This window comes from Ostrea edulis, chromosome 7 (genome assembly GCF_947568905.1).
Source record: "Ostrea edulis chromosome 7, xbOstEdul1.1, whole genome shotgun sequence".
In the NCBI taxonomy this organism is placed as follows: Eukaryota; Metazoa; Mollusca; class Bivalvia; order Ostreida; family Ostreidae; genus Ostrea; species Ostrea edulis.
This window is the reverse complement of record NC_079170.1, coordinates 76,414,039-76,436,093: the sequence shown is the minus strand read 5'-3', so window position 1 is coordinate 76,436,093 and position 22,055 is coordinate 76,414,039. Positions and strand designations below refer to the sequence as shown.

The 22,055-nt window shown below is 33.5% G+C and overlaps 1 protein-coding gene across 1 annotated transcript; it reads right to left on the bottom strand.

Annotated features, from left to right (window-relative positions):
• Positions 1 to 1,018: 1,018 nt before the first annotated feature.
• On the bottom strand, positions 1,019 to 21,821 carry LOC125656281 (angiopoietin-4-like). The gene is made up of 4 exons (XM_048886895.2): positions 21,685 to 21,821; positions 19,606 to 19,702; positions 16,198 to 16,359; positions 1,019 to 1,143 (listed from the first exon to the last, which is right to left on the bottom strand). The coding sequence occupies exons 1-4, from the start codon at positions 21,802 to 21,804 to the stop codon at positions 1,019 to 1,021; spliced, it is 504 nt and encodes a 167-aa protein (XP_048742852.2). The 5' UTR covers positions 21,805 to 21,821.
• Between the last annotated feature and the right edge of the window lie 234 nt (positions 21,822 to 22,055).

The window sequence follows — 22,055 nt, the reverse complement described above, 5'->3', positions numbered from 1 at the left end:
GTTTTCTTGATGCTTGTGGCCAAAACAGCTTTGTTTGTTTTTCAAAGACTACCATCAGGTGCAGCCAGTGACCAGGGCAGTGGTTCCAGAGGAAAGTCCAGCACATATTTCATGTTGAGATATCTTTTCTGTCCCATCACGATCATTTTTCCAAGCAACCATCTGTCACGTTTCAGGATAAATGATCTGTCATCAGTACATTCTGTCTGCCTCTTTTTAGTAACTGATCCAAATGTCTTTAGAGAACTCTTTTTCGTAGCTAGGGTCATGGAACTTCTTTACTGGTGAGTCTGTCTCCAATCATTCTGCCTTGAATTTGATGTAAGCAGCAAGCCTTTAGTGTGTGCATTTTTGAGAACCTCAGCTACCTCCTTCGTTGCAGCAGTCCCTGTTGAAACACTAAGTAAAGATCCCTCTCAAAGGAATTGATCCAACTGTAAAGTGTTTCTTCCACTTAGGAGACTGCCTGCTCGTCTTGTGGTTTCGTCTCGATTTCTGAAGATCTGGATGATCAATACCACACTTATTGTGCTGAACCATGTTCCTGCGTCTGGTCAGAAAACCACTCCTGTGCTCGGCTGCTGACAGCTCCAGGCTTCAGACTGAACCTGGTGGTACCACCTACTGTCTGGGTGTCCTTGTTCACGGTTACCTCAGTTGTTTGGTCAACAGGTATGCAAGTCAGAGGTATTAGATTCTGTGAGTTGAACACTAACGTTGCCTTCTTTGAAAGCCTCGTAGATGTCTGGATGAGTGGCAGAAAGATTGGTCATTCGAGCATAGTATGCAGGGAGGTATCTTGCGTAATTTAGTTTGCCATATGCAAAGCACTAAGTGATAATCAGTCGGATGGCATCAAGATGCAGATCTTACTCGCGAGACGCTCAAAGCAGGCCCAACAAGATGTCCTGGATGACGTGAATGCACCTCATTCAGAAGGTGGAGAGCTCTCCGTTGTCATGAGGCATGGAGCTGAGAAAGTCATTCCATAAATAAAAAAAACATTAGTCAGCACGGGCTATTCCAGCAGTAAATCAAACACAGCTTGTCCGACATCATCATTGAAGCTCCCAACATGGTCTTCTAGTTCTTTAACAGCTTCCAGCATTTGAGGATTGTTATTTTTATCCACGACAGGAAGCACTGCCAAATCATGCGAAGAAGAGCTTCCGAGACACATTAGTGCACCCTGACACTTCGCTTCCGAGACACATTAGTGCACCCTGACACTTCGCTTCCGAGACACATCAGTGCACCCTGACACTTCTTTTGTATGATTTGCCTTTTTTACCAGTCACAGACCCTTGTGCTAGAATTCCTGATTTAATGTAGAGATCAGCAAGAGCTGAAAGCGTTTCCCCCACAATATGTCGTATATTATTATAATTCAGATATCAATATTCAAACACATCTTAATATGCAAATCTTTTACTCCATAATAATTGCTTACAGCTGCGTCAGACACTGTCTAAGTGTAACTAAGTGATATAATCGTCATCTTATCTGATTCAGCAAGGAGCTTATTTCACATTAGTGTTTGATATCTCTAACAGAAAGACTTATTTTGGCATTGTTTAAGCAAAGGTTGGTTGACTTTAGTAACATCACATTTCTATTGATGATGATCAAACTGCACTTCCCTCAAATTGTACCACCAGCGTTGCGCGTTAAAAAGTAATGTGACAACACATAGAAAGCTGTGTATCCTGAAGTGTTATCATACTTTACTTTAATCTAGGAGTAGGGGGCTTTTGATAAATATGCATCAGAACTAGTTACTCAGGTGGTTTCGATCAACCCCCTGGCTCATAGCCTGAGAAGGAAAAGTTATGATATGTGACCTTTTTTGAATTTCTAATCAAATATTGATCAGTGATGCATTGTAACACATTAGTCAGCTAAACATTAAGACATTTCAATGTGATAATTCTTACGCAAGGAAATGCCTCCTTCTGCTATTTTTGACTGAGAAATTTGTATAGTATCTATACTTGGGAATTAAACTCCGAAACGTTTGTTCCAGAGTTACTGCTTGCACCTTTAATACTGTTTCATATGTGAGGTGAAGTCCGTAAGCTATAATGGAATCTTACTTGATTAGTAAATATAGTAAAATTGATTAAATCCTACTTTCGTTTTCAATAAAGTGGCGGATCTAAGTCAGTGACACCTTAAGATAATACGATAGGAAGTAAATCCGTTGCTTATCGATGCTTGATATTGATCTTACAGAAGAAATAAGTTTTGATATTTGTTGAATATATGAAATATGCCTGTTCGTTTCTTCAACCCGTGATTTTAGTCTTGCATCAGCTTTATGGAAAGGATGAGGTGAAACAGCTCTTAGAGGCGATCCTCTTTTCCATGGTCATTAAAAGCAATTCTACCGCACGAAAGCTCAAATTTTATACATAGACGCCACAGACGATGATTTCTGAATAGTTTTAATAGTTCCCTTTGTTTTTTGTCACGAGGAATGTCGAAATATCAATTGATTTTCAAACCCCATAACAGTTTTCGCCATGTTACTCTTTCAATTTCATGAATATTGAAAAACACAGTGGGCGGGTCTCAACATAAAGAACAACATTCACTTTGGGAATATGAATAGATCCCGTGTTTTCCCCGCTTACAAATCACGTGATATTATTCAATTGTATTAGAATCTTGATATTTCTATTTTATTAAATAGAAGCTATGCATGATTTTCACTGAATACATCAATGCTGCCTATGCGATCGATATTTTTAATGTACGTTATTTATTCGTTGTGATGAAAGGTGATGAGACTGCTAATACATGTACCTAAACACGCTATCAAAAACACATTCAGTCAATATGTTTTTAGATACCGCCACTGAAAAAAAATGAAACTAGAAATCAGTACAACTCTTATTGTTATTCAGATAGTTATTTTGAACTAAATACGGAAATTATATAGATGCTTACTCCTCTTAGGGACCCGATCCCACCTCTGGTGTGTCCAGGGGTCCGTGTTTGCTCAACTATCTACTTTGTATTGCTTATAGGAGTTGTGGGATCGATTACTGTTCGTTATCTTTACCTTTCATGTAAAACTATTATGTCAAAATACGATTCGTTCAACCCTATAAATTCATTATATTGTGATGTACTAGATGTATGTCACAAGTCCTCACAAAAAATAAAGACACCCTTTTCTCAGACTCTTTATGGATTTTGCCTTGAAGTGAAATATAAATATCTGGGCTCGAATAATTTTTGATGAAAATACCTTGATTAATTATTTTTATATTCAAAAAGGTACGTGCTGAAAATACATTTACATTATACGCGTAAATCTTTAGGTATTGGTTAATTATGTTACAGGCAAAATGATAAACCAAAAAATCTACATGTAATGTGTAAAGTTTTAATAAAGTAAAACCATACTAATGCATTCCACTTTGCATATAATTGTAATGTAAACCACGGAAATATACAATATATGTTTAGATAATTAGATTCAGAAACGTCAACTTATATCTGACATTGATAACTACATGTGTATATAACTGAATACAATTTATTGCTATTTTCATAAATTGAATACAATATCAATATTTAGTGCGTTGGTAAATAAATTACATATACATGTATACCGTATGTATCGAATACACTCTGTCGTTGAAGGTTTATTTATATTCCTAAAACAGCAGACAATACATCCAAATCACTTGATGTCGTATTTTGTGTAGAGCGAGCTACTTCGGGTAGGTCAATGAGTTCAAAGAGGTTTTTCCATGATGGAGAGGCTGTTAGTAAAATTTTTGCTAATCTTTATTTTAAAATATGTAGGCTACATTTATCGCCATATGAAATTTAATTTTTTTTAATACTATATAATCATAGCCTAAATGAGTTAGCTGTACCATGTATTTTCAGATCTGTTAAAGTATAGGCGTTGCCAAATTCCTATGGGAATTTCAGCTTATGAGGAAACCCCAAGCTTAAACTCTTATTATATACCGTTTGTGGCGAATTTATGCTCCGTGTAACACTTAAATCATAAGAGTGCAAATGTTAATGAGTTGAATCATGTAAATTTTAATACGAAACAGAACAAAAATATTTTTATGAATATATTGAGGGCCATTTCATGTAGCCATTTCACTTCATCCTTTCCAGAACGAAGCGAGACAACATCATACAACCAATCGCACATTCTCGGGTCTTCCCGGCAAGCCGAGAAGTTGTGATTGGTTTACAAAATGATCAGCATTAGATTGTGTAGGTGTTCAGTGTTAGTTATACTTATAATAGTTTTGACTAAGTCCATATTTATCATTTTATGAAGATTTATGATTATATTTTTTATATATATCTCATTCAACGAAGGGCACCCCCTCCCAAGACCAACGATCTGACATATCAATAAATGTTTAAATGCGATATTAATCTAATATTTTCGATGTTCTTAAATTTTTCCCGTAATCTTAGAAGTCACTGTTACGACAAGCTCTTTGTAATAATTTATTAACAGTTACCAATATGTACAAACACATGGATAAACACCAAAAAGTTTTTATTTTGGTTGACGTGTTTTGTGATGACACAGACCACGAAAGTAAATAATAATTCAATATGTCAGATATATCGAATGGTCCGGGACTCTTCTGAGAAATTCGCGCCTTATACATTAAAACATTTTACCGAAATTAAGTTGTTCACTACCTGACAATGTTCAAGAAATCAGGCCACTGTTTTCAATATAGCTGTTTTTCTGTTGGTCATTCCAATAGTCGCGGATCCAGAGATCGAACCCTCCCCCTTTCGTCAGAAAAGGTGTTGAAAATGGGTAAAAATAACGAATTTCGTATTTTGAGGGTGGACCCCCCCCCCCATTTAAAAAAAATTCAATTGTAGAACCCCCCTTTCAAAATCCCTAGTTCCGCCCCTGCATTCATATAGTGCATTATGTTTTCGATTATTGCGTTTGACGAGAAGAAACGAAGTGTATTAAATTAATAATCTTGTCCTTAAATTGTCACACTAGACAAAAACTACCATTACAAACACATTCCCAATGCTGAGTTTCAAATTTTGAAATTATTAACCACCGTTCATTTTGTCATTGGTCAACTATCGGCATGACTGATTACAATTACATGAATTCGTAAACTCATTATCTAATTTTCACTGCGGATAGAGATCATTTATGTTACATAGGAACATTTAATTAGGAGCTCCAGGCGACTGCCTAATGATTAAGTTTTATTTACTGTATATGATATCAATAAATACATCATGACCAATGCACGTAATTACTCAAAAAAATGTTCTTAAATTCATTTTATATAAAGATATCGTTCAATCAATTCATGTACGCAAAATTCCAGACACTCATTAGAAAAGTCCTTCCTCTATGCAATATTATTCAATTGTGGTTTCCTGCGTTTGCGCGGGATTTCATCTAAAACCAGACTTATGTCAATTGACAAATTGAGATATTCGATTCACAAATATTTAGTGGAAACAGTGAGAAGTACATTGTAAATTAGTTCTAGATAATCGTGTATGCATCTGCAGTTTAGTACACTGTTGTAAAATTGCAGAATGTCGGTAGTGTAACGGGACATTCAATATTTCCGTGTATTTAAAAAAAGAATGACGAGAGTTTCAGTGTTTAAGAATTAAGAATATATTCTTAGTAAAAATCACAGGTATTTACGAATGAATCAGCAAGCTTGGAAACAGTATCATAACAAGTCCGAGGAAGTGTGATATTTACCATTTAAAAGCTGTGTAGTTCAGAATTTAGGCCCAGTCCCCCAAATACGTCCAGAGAGTACTGATGTAAGTTGTTACATGTATCTCTCTCTAGACCCCCCCCCCCTCCCCCCCCCCCCCCCCCAGCGGGGTCTAACCGTCATGACAGTCCCCCAAATACGTCCAGAGAGTACTGATGTAAGTTGCTATCTGACTCCAAAATCCCCTACCCGCTGGATCTTACAGTCACGTCACGTGCATAAGAAACACGGTAGGGCTTAATCAAAGGGAAGCAACTCTAAATAAAATAAACCACACACAAAACCAACACAATAAAAAGAAAGTTCTTGTTTTTGTGCATGACCCTGGATAATGACCCGGAATAATGCCTTCGTCCTCATATTGGTGTTTGAAATAACACAGTGTTATTTCAAACACCAATATGAGGCCGAAGTGTTACACTTGGGCTTTTATATCTCATAAATCTTCTAAAGTCGGATCTAGAAATATATAATGCATTTATTTTCTTATTCTGATGCATTTATTTTCTTATTCTGATGCATTTATTTTCTTATTCTGATTGAAAATAGTATTTACGACTTTTCTTGGAGAACTCGTACCCAACTTTCTGGGTACGAGTTCTCCTGGGTACGGGTTCTCCTGGGTACGAGTTCTCCAGAAGTCCTTTAATAGGCCTAGCCTAGTAAGTAAAGCTGTTGAGATTTGTTACATTTAATATGCTTCAGAAAAAAGAGACTGTGCTTGTGAATATTTGGTACCGCAGCATGTCGAGGTACTTTCGATTAGGCTTGTCCAGTAGGCCGTCGATTCATTGTCGATAATAATAGTGTGCACATATTTTTGTTTTCTGGTCGTAATTTTGAGTAGTTACAGACCGAGTTGGCATTTTTATAGCCAGTAACTTGCATTATATGTCAGTGGGGGCAACATCATTTTAATTTTGCTATAAAAGAAATTCTAAATAAATACAGAATAATAAGTTTTATGCATAAACACAGAAAATATGTCATCCAAGCGGGGGTAGTGTCAAAAGTAGTTCGGACCGAAAGTGCTTTATCAAACGGGCGTGTGATAAAGCTAATGCTTTATCTCACTCTCAATATACACCACACGTATGAGATAAAATGTAATATTTTGATACTTCGTCATAATTTAACAATACGCATGGAACTTAAACCAAGAGAAAGTTTGGAAGAACACCGTTCTGAATTCTTCTTGCCGAAACAACACTTAGGAAATTAAGATAAACGGGTTTCTTATTATTTGTTAAAATCTCAACAATTTGTTTTAGACGATTAATTTTAACTGATTTTCAGTATTTTCCTTTAATTCATACCTTCATAAATTGTAATATTTTCGATATTGTTTTAATGACTTACAACCTAGCTAAAATCATTATATTATATAAAGCTTCCAAACATCGATCGACTAATTAATTAGGCAATGAACAATTGGTAACAAACCCACACTTACAGTAAGGAAGCCCCTTTTATTGTTTACACCCGTCAGGTACAGGTATACAGACTTTTATTGTTTACACCCGTCAGGTACAGGTATACAGATTTTTATTGTTTACACCCGCCAGGTGCATGTATACAGACATCAACTGATACAATATAATCCTTCATTAGTACGAGTGTGAGAAACTACAGTTTAGTGCATAAAATCAGGAGCTTTCAGAAAATTTTAGATTATCAAAATCCTCATTTGAACTTCGATGCAAAAACTAATTAGATAGGCAGAAAGAGCATACCCGAAAATGGTTTACACTGTAAATGTAAACTAAAAAACCCAAGGTTGTCCACCAGAAAGCTATACTACATTAAAATTTAAAGATAATAATGCAAAATATTTTTAATTCACTGTGTAACGTAAATCTTCACCGTGTCATAGAAAATATATGACGTCACAATCAAATGACGTCGCAGCAGTGTGAGACAGAAAAATCTCACATGGCTGTCTCACATGGGTAAAATCGATCTCACACTGGTGATAATGTGAGAAAAGTACATCCCAGTCTGTGTAAACAGAATGTAGGACAGAAAGTCACGGGACAAAACGTCACAGACAAAACGTCATGGACAAAATGACCATGGACAAATAGGTCACAATAAGAAATTTCATGAAAGTAGGACAAAATGTCACAGGACAAAAAGTAACCGTTTATAAGAAAACATTGATTTTGATATATATTAGAAAATATATCTGTACTTTTTGTAAAGTTTAGGAAACTATATTATATGCATTTGGGTACCATGTACCTGTAATTGTTAGCTTAAAAGTATATATGGAGTCTCATTTGCTAAGCCAATCATCATTCAAAAATTGGAGTTCATGCAGAGTAATAAAGGTGTTTCAAAGTTATGGTGTAAAAACAACCTTTGGTAATCTGTGGATATTAGATAAATGATGAAGTCAAAGAACAAGAAAAACACCGTTTTATTCATGCACAAAATACAAAGATTGGTATGAATATCAGCATTCTATATTTTATACCAGAATGAGTTTGTCTTTTTTCTTTTCTAATCAAAAGTCATTTTTGTGACTTTTTGTCCCGTGAATTTTTATCCTATCTCATCAAAAATCATCATTGTGACTTTTTGTCCTGTGACATTTTGTCCTACCGATTTTGTGACTTTTTGTCCTGTGACTTTCCGTCCATATACCGTGTAGACAATAGCTTTCACTCTTGTTGCTCCAATGGCCACAGATCGCCGTTATACTCGCGACTCCAATGAGTAGATACCACCATTACAAATCTTTAGATTTTGTATTTTGCTTTTATTTATTCATTTCAATTATATATTTTTTGCAAAATTCTTTTTTTTTTTGCCGACGCCCCTGAAAGGATGCATCGTAGAAACCCGAGTATTACATTACTTTGCTGGTTTTCAGAGTCTTTTATTGCAGAATAATCGGTTCCGTTGAAGACATATATACATGTAAATGATAATAGAACCTGTGTCGAATTTGTGCAGAAGCAATTTATTTAAAAAATCAATTTCATAAAATTACCTATGCCATACAATATATAATTGACTATATGAAAATTCATAAGTGAGAAAAGACAAAGAAAGAAATTACAATCAAAACGATCAGTATCACGTACATGTATGTATTTCTGAAAACTAACAACAAGCTTCATATCTTCCTCTTGAGATTCATTACCCCACAATAATTTATAATTGTTATAAATATCAACTATCTTCTACAACAGAGTATTGATAATTGTTATAAACATCAACTATCTACTATAACAGAGTATTGATAACTGTTATAAACATCAACTGTCTCCTACAACAGAGTATTGATAACTGTTATAAACATCAACTGTCTCCTACAACAGAGTATTGATAACTGTTATCAACATCAACTGTCTCCCACAAAAGAGTATTGATAACTGTTATAAACATCAACTGTCTCCTACAACAGAGTATTGATAACTGTTATAAACATCAACTGTTTCCTACAACAGAGTATTGATAACTGTTATAAACATCAACTGTCTCCTACAACAGAGTATTGATAATTGTTATAAACATAAACTGTCTCCTACAACAGAGTATTGATAACTGTTATAAACATCAACTATCTACTATAACAGAGTATTGCTAACTGTTATAAACATCAACTGTCTCCTACAACAGAGTATTGATAACTGTTATAAACATCAACTGTCTCCTACAACAGAGTATTCATAACTGTTATCAACATCAACTGTCTCCTACAACAGAGTATTGATAACTGTTATAAACATCAACTGTCTCCTACAACAGAGTATTGATAATTGTTATAAACATCAACTGTGTCCTACAACAGAGTATTGATAACTGTTATAAACATCATCTGTCTCCTACAACAGAGTATTGATAACTGTTATAAACATCAACTGTCTAATACAACAGAGTATTGATAACTGTTATAAACATCAACTGTCTCCTACAACAGAGTATTGATAACTGTTATAAACATCATCTGTCTCCTACAACAGAGTATTGATAACTGTTATAAACATCAACTGTCTCCTACAATAGAGTATTGATAACTGTTATAAACATCAACTGTCTCCTACAACAAAGTATTGATAACTGTTATAAACATCAACTGTCTCTTAGAACAGAGTATTGAAAAATGTTATAAAGATCAAATATCGCCTACAACACAGTATTCGCAACTGTTATTAAGATCAACTACCTCTTAGAACACAACATTGATTACTGTTTTAAACACCAACTGTTTGCTACAACAGAGTATTGATAACTGTTATAAACATCAACTGTCTCCTACAACAGAGTAATGATAACTGTTATCAATATCAACTGTCTCCTACAACAGAGTATTGATAACTGTTATCAACATCAACTGTCTCCTACAACAGAGTATTGATAACTGTTATAAACATCAACTGTATCCTACAACAGAGTATTGATAACTGTTATAAACATCAACTGTCTCCTACAACAGAGTATTGATAACTTATAAACATAAACTGTCTCCTACAACAGAGTATTGATAACTGTTATAAACATCAACTGTCTCCTACAACAGAGTATTGATAACTGTTATAAACATCAACTGTCTCCTACAACAGAGTATTCAAAAATGTTATAAAGATCAAATATCGCCTACAACACAGTATTCGCAACTGTTATTAAGATCCAGTACCTCCTAGAACACAGTATTGATTACTGTTTTAAACACCAACTGTCTCCTACAACAGAGTATTGATAATTCTTATAAACATCAACTGTCTCCTACAACAGAGTATTGCTAACTGTTATAAACATCAACTGTCTCCTACAACAGAGTATTGATAACTGTTATAAACATCAACTGTCTCCTACAACAGAGTATTCATAACTGTTATCAACATCAACTGTCTCCTACAACAGAGTATTGATAACTGTTATAAACATCAACTGTCTTCTACAACAGAGTATTGATAACTGTTATAAACATCAACTGCCTCCTACAACAGAGTATTGATAACTGTTATAAACATCAACTATCTCCTGCAACAGAGTATTGATAACTGTTATAAACATCAACTTTCTCCTATAACAGAGTATTGATAACTGTTATAAACATCAACTGTCTTCTACAACAGAGTATTGAAAAAAGTTATCAAGATCAAATATCGCCTACAAAACAGTATTCCCAACTGTTATTAAGATCCAGCACCTCCTAGAACACAGTACTGATTACTGTTTTAAACACCAACTCTCTCCTACAACAGAGTATTGATAACTGTTATAAACATCATCTCTCTTCTACAACAGAGTATTGATAACTGTTATAAACATCAACTCTCTCCTACAACAGAGTATTGATAACTGTTATCAACATCAACTGTCTCCTTCAACAGAGTATTGATAACTGTTATAAACATCAACTGTCTCCAACAACAGAGTATTGATAACTGTTATAAACATCAACTGTCTCCTACAACAGAGTATTGATAGCTGTTATAAACATCAACTGTCTTCCACAACAGAGTATTGATAACTGTTATAAACATCAACTGTCTCCTACAACAGAGTATTGATAACTTTTATCAACATCAACTGTCTCCTACAACAGATTATTCATAACTGTTATAAACATCACCTGTCTTCTACAAAAGGGTATTGATAACTGTTATAAACATCAACTATCTCCTACAACAGAGTATTAATAATTGTTATAAACAGCAACCATCTTCTACAACAGAGTATTGATAATTGTTATCAACATCAACTATTTAATACAACAGAGTATTGATAACTGTCATAAACATCAACTGTCTCCTACAACAGAGTATTGATAACTGTTATAAACATCAACTGTCTAATACAACAGAGTATTGATAACTGTTATAAACATCAACTGTCTCCTACAACAGAATATTGATAACTGTTATAAACATCAACTGCCTCCTACAACAGAGTATTGATAACTGTTATAAACATCAACTATCTCCTACAACAGAGTATTGATAATTGTTATAAACAGCAACCATATTCTACAACAGAGTATTGATAACTGTTATAAACATAAACTGTCTAATACAACAGAGTATTGATTGTTATAAACATCAACTGTCTCCTACAACAGAGTATTGATAACTGTTATAAACATCAACTGTCTCCTACAACAGAGTATTGATAACTGCTATCAACTGTCTCCTACAACAGAGTATCGATAACTATTATAAACGTCAACTGTCTCCTACAACAGAGTATTGATAACTGTTATAAACATCAACTGTCTCCTACAACAAAGTATTGATAACTGTTATAAACATCAACTGTCTTCTACAACAGAGTATTGATAACTGTTATAAACATCAACTGTCTAATACAACAGAGTATTGATTGTTATAAACATCAACTTTCTCCTACAACAGAGTATTGATAACTGTTGTCAACATCAACTCTCTCATACAACAGAGTATTGATAACTGTTATAAACATCAACTGTCTCCTACAACAGAGTATTGATAACTATTATAAACGTCAACTGTCTCCTACAACAGAGTATTGATAACTGTTTTAAACATCAACTGTCTCCTACAACAGAGTATTGATAACTGTTATAAATATCAACTGTCTCCTACAAAAGGGTATTGATAACTGTTATAAACATCAACTATCTCCTACAACAGAGTATTGATAATTTTTATAAACAGCAACCATCTTCTACAACAGAGTATTGATAACTGTTATAAACATCAACTGTCTAATACAACAGAGTATTGATAACTGTTATAAACATCAACTGTCTCCTACAACAGAGTATTGATAACTGTTATGAAGACCAACTGTCTCCTACAACACAATATTGATAAATGTTTTAAAACATCAACTATCTCATACAACTTAGTATAGATAACTATTAAAAATATTAACTGTCTCCTACAACAGAGTATTGATAACTGTTATCAACATCAACAGTCTCCTACAACAGGGTATTGATAACTGTTATAAACATCAACTGTCTTCTACAACACAATATTGATAAATGTTTTAAAACATTAACTGTCTCATGCAACTTAGTATTGATAACTGTTAAAAATATTAACTGTCTCCTACAACAGAGTATTGATAACTGTTTTAAACATCATCTGTATCTTACAACAGAATATTCATAACTGTTATAAACATCAACTTTCTCCTACAACAGAGTATTGATAATTGTTATAAACATCAACTGTCTCCTACAACAGAGTATTGATTACTGTTAAAACATTAAATGTCTCCTACAACAGGATATTGATAACTGTTATAAACATGAACTGTCTTCTACAACAGAGTATTGATAACTGTTATAAACATCATCTCTCTCCTACAACAGAGTATTGATAATTGTTATAAACATCAAATGTCTCCTACAACAGAGGATTGATAACTGTTATAAACATCAACTGTCTCCTACAACAGAGTATTGATAATTGTTATAAACATCAACTGTCTCCTACAACAGACTAATGATAATTGTTATAAACATCAACTGTCTCCTACAACAGAGTATTGATAACTGTTATAAACATCAACTGTGTCCTATTACAGGGTATTGATAACTGTTATAAACATCAACTGTCTAATACAACAGGGTATTGATAATTGTTATAAACATCAACTGTCTCCTACAACAGAGTAATGATAACTGTTATAAACACCAACTGTCTCCTACAACCGAGTATTGATAATTGTTATAAACATCAACTATCTCCTATAACAGGGTATTGATGACTGTTATAAACATCAACTGCCTCCTACAACAGAGTATTGATAACTGTTATAAACATCAACTGTCTAATACAACAGAGTATTGATAACTGTTATCAACATCAACTGTCTCCTACAACAGAGTATTGATAACTGTTATCAACATCAACTGTCTCCTACAACAGAGTATTGATAACTGTTATAAACATAAACTGTCTCCTGCAACAGAGTATTGATAACTGTTATAAACATCAACTGTCTCCTACAACAGAGTATTGATAACTATTATAAACGTCAACTGTTTCCTACAACAGAGTATTGATAACTGTTATAAACATCAACTGTCTCCTACAACAGAGTATTGATAACTGTTATAAACATCAACTGTATCCTACAACAGAGTATTGATAACTTTTATCAACATCAACTGTCTCCTACAACAGAGCATTGATAACTGTTATAAACATCACCTGTCTCCTACAACAGAGTATTGATAACTGTTATAAACATCAACTGTCTCCTACAACAGAGTATTGATAACTGTTATGAACATCAACTGTCTCCTTCAACAGAGTATCCATAACTATATTGTGAACATGAAAAATGACAATCAATGACAATCTTTAACATTACATTTTGATGATATATGTGATTACGTTCCGAGTCTTCTATTGATTTTACTTATTGCGTTAAACAGCATTTTGTTCTGAAACATCGAGTTTATTGTATAGTTCGTAACGTATGATTTTGATTTATGATTAATACATCTGTTGAATAAAATAACAACGTAAAACTTTTCTCATTTATCAATCTTTTCAAAAATATGTTTGTAGAGTGATACCACATTACAATAATTGTGATACGTCCTGAAACTTGAGTCCAAATGCGGTAAACTACGTAACAGTGGATTGACGTAACTTTCGTTTTTGGAAATTATTGTGGTAAATAGGAATATGAAAGACTAAATGTAAAAGTTTCAGCTTGAGTCAATCGAGGTGTGCATTTGCGTCGACCATCGATGGTATACGACATAGAAAAATACTCTTGAAAACTACCCGTCTTTTCTGCATATAAAACTTATACGGTACCAATTTTGATGCACCAGATGCGTATTTCGACAAATAATGTCTCTTCAGTGATGCTCAAACGAAATGCTTGAAATCCGAAATAACAATGAAGTTTTAGAGCTATTAATTTGGAAAGTGGAAATGTGGAACATCTGAAAGCGATAGTGGTTGTGGTGATCTTTTAGTTCAATGATGAAAAACAATAAACAAATAATACGTTTGTAAATCTGAATTAACAGGAAGTATTCATACTTGATAGAAAATAAATACGCGAGTAATTCTTTCGAAAAACATTTTGTATACAAAATGTAAGCATTTACAACATGTCAAACAAAGATAAAAGTACTCGAAATAAAATTTGGTTGAACTCTGATTGCTATAATGCTCATAAAAAAATTCTGAAAGACAAAACAAATGTATAGAAAGTATGATTCTAGAATTTTTAAAGATGAACTTTGCACAGCTGAAAGAAATAAATCTACTTTAGATAAGTCTCTTAAATTACAAACATGTTGTGAAGCAAAACATTTGGAAAATAAAAACATGAAATCCGAAGGAATACTGGAAAATTGTAAATAAAAGAACAAAGAAAAAATATCCTGTATATATCTCTGACTTTTATAGATATTTTAAAGACGAAATGCAAATGATAATGAGGATGATGTTCGGCTTGATGTTGACTTAGAAACAAATGATGTAAATATAATTGATGAAATATTCGATGTATAGAGAACTGATAACAAATCAGGCATTGTATCAGCACACTTAAGAATGGCAATTTAGGTGTTGTGGATAACATTGTTAACGAGTTTATAAAATGAAGCTGGATTTAGAGCAAAATATTCTACCCTCGATCCCATTTTTTGCTTTACAGTGTTTAATAGACCTACATGTGCATCAAATGGGCCAAAAGAAAATTTATTGTGCTTTTATAGATTTTGAGGCAGTATTTGACAATGTATGGAAAGTTTGACTGTGGAAGAAAATGTTGAAGTATGGAATCTGAGAAATGCTTCAAAGTCATTTTAAACATGTACAATGAAAGTAAATCTCGTGAGCCCTATATTCTGATCAGGTAAATGCTCTGCGTTGAATCGAACCAAAACCTTTAATTTAATAAAATCTTAAACTTCGTTTTAATTTTCTCAACGACTATACTGAAAGTTACGTAAAAAAGTATGATATTAGCACATTTTATAACAAAGTAAAATTTTCAGATTTTAAGCTAATATTACTCTGAGCGTTTTGCTTTTACTATATTATTGTATCACTGTGTCTATCTGTCAACTTCTCTCTTACGCTGTGTCATTAATTCCTATGATGCCTTAACATGAAATAGAACCAGTACTGTTTTGATCTCGTATGTACGGGTATAGAAAATGATATCGTGAAGTACTGTAGATTCCTTATTTTACGTTATGAAGCGAACGCTCTACCACTGAGCTAATGCGTGCGGTGACGATAATGAACAGTGATCAATGAAACGATGAATTATGTGTGATGGCTATACCAATATATCTATCATCTAGTACAATGAACCTAAAGATCAATTAGGGTGCATAATCATTGACCATTTAGTTTTCATATTAAGTTTATTTTTCATGATATTGTGTTTGTGATTTGAATGTGTTTTATATTGTGGTGAGTTAGAATGATGATATGTAAAACATTCTTACCCGCTGTTCCTGAATACCCCGACACTGTTAGCTGGTATTTACTGCTCTCGTTTCCAACCTGAAATGTGGAGTACAGGGCGTACGCTTTCTCGTCATCAAAACTCAACATTTCCACTCGTAGTTCCTGATTTGTCTTTGTCATATAGTGGATTGCATCGTTTCCTGTTTATTAAGAAGTAAAAAAGAATATTGGTGCATGGAAAGAAATTATATAGGGCCCACGGCGGGCGTGACCGGTCGAAAGGGGATGCTTATTCCTGATAAGCACCTGATCCCACTCCTAGTGTATCAAGGGGTCCGTGTTTGCCCAACTGTATTTTGTATTGCTTATAGGAGTTATGAGATTCATCATTGTTCGTTATCTTCACCTTTCATGTATATTGCTATAGAGACACGTAAGATAGACTTTTTACAGAGATGAAATGTTTTTCTTTTTCTTCAAGAATTTTAGGGCATCGTCGAATATTCGTTAATAACGGCTGCATACAAGCAAGCGTAATTTTTGTCTTCTTGTATATAAATTCTATGCAATTATGTCTTAGCTGCAATCTGGAATATTAGATTTGTGATTGTTTATTACCGATACTCAACTATAGTGATACAGACTTAATGTTGTTACATGGTATTGTGTTCATGATTCGGTGACTGTTAGAATATTTCTTAAATTTCTTTTTCTTGACACTTAAGCTTCTTAAACAGTACACGCTTTTTGCAATAGCCATTTTTAGTTCCAATATCTAAATCTTTTTATTGTTTTATTTCGTTGATTTGTAACACACCGCATAGTGCTCTCTATAGGGAAATCGATCTTAATTATAATGGTTTATTTTGATAATTTTACAGATATTAGATTTTATGTCATCCTGTCATTTAATTTCATTTGTTTTAGTGTTACATTCTTCATATCCTTGTAAAGCGCATTAGAGTAATTTGTTTTATCTACGTGCAAGGCACTATATACATTTTATCATTATCATTAAGTAATTATCTTTATATATTGTAGTATGTGTCAACTCGAGGCCCAGTTGTACGTCAGGTCACCTTTTTGAAATAAAATAGTATTATTGCAACATTTTTATTGATATTATGAAAAAATCATATCTACTGATATCATTAATTTTTAAGGTGGGTCTTTAGTCCTGGATTGTTGGGGTTTAGGTAGCATTTATTTGTTTGGAATCAATAAATTGACATTCAGAGTAATGAAAAAAGGCAAAACAGTTAATGATTTCCATATTAATATTCATTACAGATATTACTGAAGTCATGTACCCCTATGTAGATGTTTATGAAATTCTTTGGAAAGAGTTATGTGTTGTTATTTTAAAATAAAAACAACAAAATATGTTTAGAATTGCATTTAGTTATCGGGAAACATATCAATAACTAAAACACATGTCATTTTCAATTTGTTCATCAAGTTTTAGAATAATATGTGCAATATTATTGAATTGGCATTATTCTCCAAAATGTTAAAAAACAAACAAATATGGACACATTTTCCTTATAGCATAGTTTACATATCATTTTGTCTGTTTATATTAGTAGATGTACATCTGTTATAGTTATTTATGAAAGAAATCCATACCTTTCCTCAATAATGTCAAATCTATAGCTTCCAGAGTATGTATACCATCATAAAAAAACTTAAGTCTGGCACCATACAGCTGAGCTATTCAAAATCACTCGTGGATTAAAATTTTATGTAATTTCGTGAAAAGACACAGGCAATAATTCTTTATCACCTTGGTAAAATGTTTGTGAAAAATAAAGGAAATTTATCGCATAATGGACTTTATAAATAATTTAATGAAAACAGAGTTATTGTCCTTGGATTCAATATTTTGAAACATATCATTGACTATTTAAATATAACTAACACTTTTTACACATTTTATGGCTAACAAGATCTTTCTACAATAACTATTGAAAAAGACTCCAACAAAACTTATGTTCCAGTCATTAAATCATTGACTTTGTAACATCCTATGACGTCACAGAAGTGTGGAACTGCGTTAATATGCTTTTTGCACATCTGAGCCAAAAGCACAAGTGAACTTTTTTGATCACCTGTTCTGCCCCTGCCTGTCAACTTTATTTATTTTTTACTCCTCCTAGGAACCACTGAGCCTATTCCAAGAGATTTGTCATAAAGAATCATTTGGGAAAAGGGATCTTAAATTTTTCATGGAAGAGTCTACCCTTTCCAAAGGGAAGATAATTAAGAAATTGTGAAAATATGGTAAAATCTTTTAAAGATCTTCTGAAGAAACGCTGGACCAGGAAAAAACAAATCGTATGTGAAAGCTTCCGTTAAGAGTGTAGATTAAATATTTTACCAGTGATGACTCCCTGGAAACGAATGGGGGCACGATAGGGGACCAGACGTTTAAATAGGGATAGAGAGGAAAATCTTTTAAATTGTATTTCTTAATAACAACAGGGCCTTAATTAGTCAACATGCAAGCAATGTACGTTTAGGTTTGATCAATGGTTAGGGTGATCCCAAGTTTTATGCTGGTATATCTGTATAGGGAAGTTTCTGGACATATATAATTTCATAGTGACAAGGCCGTCATTAGTAGTATTATATCCGCGGGTAGTGCATAGTCAAATTGTGGTTCCTTTAGGTTCATTCGCGTCACAATAGGGAATGGAAATTTGAAATGGGAACATATACTTATAATAACGCCATGAAATAGTGAATACAACGAGCATCGCTAAATCTCATCATACCAATGCAAAATTAATGGTTTGGCAAACATGGAACTCTGGATATGCTAGAGGCGAGGTCAAGCATCAAGAAGGACTAAACATCCCCGTTTCCCGGTCTCACCTGCAGTGACCCCACATATCTTGATTATGTAAATGAAGGAATCCGTAGTAAAACTTAGTATGTAAAGGAAGACGTAACATTTGGTGTGTAGTACGTCGGACAGTACTCGACCTAATGATATGTTGTACTTGATTGATTGATTGTATCTTGTTTTACGTTCCTCTGAAGAATTTGTAAATTAGATTGTAACATTAACTATATAATTTGCGAAATGTAGACTTAGAAGGAGACAGTGTTTACGTGAAACGTAGAATGCAATCATATCCTCCTGTCTTGATCCCTGCAATATTTCACTTTCATTAGGTCATTTCCTGTATGCGAAATGACTTACTTTCCTATATACCATAGATATAGGAACACATATTTGCATGCATAATGCTGGATGTATATGGTGAGATCCATCTTGAGTTTATCAGACTTAGGGAGATGCATGTTTATCGATTTATTCCCGATATCGCAAGGATACTTATTTTAACTTATTGATCATGGTTGGCAACATTGACCCAATGCTATATTAATGTGAAATTGTTTTATCTCAATCGGTCTTTATGTAACATAAATAGTAATCCTACCAATCCAGTAGTTTGTGGATGGGTCTCCAAATCCTCTCTTGTAATCTGCCCAAGTCCTATAAAAGTCTGTAGAATTATCCTGTCGTTTTTGGATAGCCTACAAAATATATAACCTACAAAGTATATAACTTACAGAATGTATAACCTACAAAATATATAACTTACAAGATATATAACCTACAAAATGTATAACTTACAAGATATATAATCTACAAAATATATAACTTACAGGATATATAATCTACAAAATATATAACCTACAAGATATATAACCTACAAGATATATAACCAACAAATTTCATATTGTGTAATGTAACCAAATGTATTCAAAGTTCATTTTACGATATGTATGCATCGATGCAAATAGTAAAATACCGCATTACTTCTCGGTTTTATAGTGTTCTAGAAAATACGAAGCCATCATCACTTAGTACGAATTATTGTCTTCTATTTCTGACCATGTTGAAAGTTGTTCAAAATAGATACTCTCTGGATTTTTATTTACTTTACGTAGGAGGCTCATCTGCATATTGTAGACAGGCAAGCCACTGATCACGTGACTGAAATGTGCTATGTTCAGTCTCCACGTCATGATCATGTCTGTCTTCTCTTTACTAGCCATGATATCACAGCTTATCAAACTAATCATAAAATTCAGCAAAATGTTATTATTCGAAACACTCGTCATTCTCATTTCTAAATACCGAGCGTTTGACGAAGGAATAATCGCTTCATATTTTAAGTCTTAGGCTTGATGTGGCCACGGCTCAAGCGGGGGTCACACTCACGACCTCCCGGTTACAAAACGAACGATCTATATGTATCAATTAGTTACCGTTGGTACAAGTAAACTTAATTTGAAAAACAATGTGTAATACTCTTGTACTAGATATTGACACATGTAACCTTGTATCAGTTGCGGTGACGTAATAAACCTTGTCTTGAATTGCAAAAGTTTGCACTTTTATTCAGTTTCTGAGTAAAATGTTCTGAGTTTACACATCGATAAAAATGTTTAATCGTGAAATATACGACCATGGTACAATTATACATTATGTTCTACATAACTGAGGACTGGGCTTAATGACCGATTTACGACTGCGTTTCAAACAGCCTTATCCGCGTGTTCGAATTCATTGTAGGTGGTAAATCAACACCAGACATTATTTTATGAACTTTCATTATTCCTACTGTATGTTAGTATTTATTCATTGATAATTTTACTGTAAATATTCGTATAGAGATTGTTAAATCTTTGAATCGTGTGTAAATGAATTTGCTGACTTAAAAGTGTGACTCCGACCCATGACAATGTTGTGTGTAACAGTACAACTCAACACAATTTGAACACATTGTGTATAGTATCCAAATCGGAGCTGTCTGTTATGGAAGGTACGCCTTGATACAATTAATTTTCCCATCTAAGTCCACAAAGTTTCTTTCTTGGGGATTTACGTTTTCTGTTTCTAATATTGTCGATGAGATAAGTTGACCACTCTACTACAGGGTATGTTACCGCCATTTATCTGTGACATCACTGACTATTCGTATTTATAATGGATGTAATTAAAACCATCGATTCAGGTTACTATATTATTCTTAGAATTATTCATTCTTTATATTTTCTTTCAATATCAATTACACAATATTTCGATTCACAGATCGATGTTATAGAACGGGCAAATGTTGATGCACAGTTCAAATACGTGACCTATCTAACAGAGACTACAATAGATTACAGCGTTATCTTCACGTTCCATAGAAATTCTTACGGTTTGTGTTTCTAATTTCCAGTAGCCAAGTACTTCGTTACTAGCCTGAAAATACGGATGTATATTTAATTGTTAGTATAAAATTTAGAAATTAGTTTCAAAATTAAGGATTGTCTCCCTCATGCATAGCTCTTATCCTTGGACAAATATGGTTCCAGTGTTTAGCACTCTAGTTTTTCTTTTAGCTCTTACAATTTTATTTTTATTTCGAAAATTTCGGCTTGAGCATCACTGAAGAAACATTATTTGTCGAAATGCGCATCTGGTGCATCAAAATTGGTACCGTATAAGTTTTACATGTACTCACCGTCAAGCCCCCTCCATCGGTAGTCATATCACAGTACACACTCTTTTCCCGATTATTGACATTTATCGAATATACTCCATCTTTGTCTTTCACGTCTGCGTCATTTTGTAGAATCTCCATGCAACTTTTATGCAGATAACGCAATGGAAGAAAGACATGATCAGCTATTAATTGGTAGTAATGATATAAGGTTGTAATACTCATTAATGCACATATTGATATACGTATTTCGATGTGATTGTCGACTCGTACAATACTTTGTATAACATATAAAAAGGTAAAGGTTCTGCAAGATTTGCTAGACAACTGAAGAAGAACTTTCCGGCATGTACCATCGTTTTTCAAACACAAGGGGCCACCATGAGAAGACG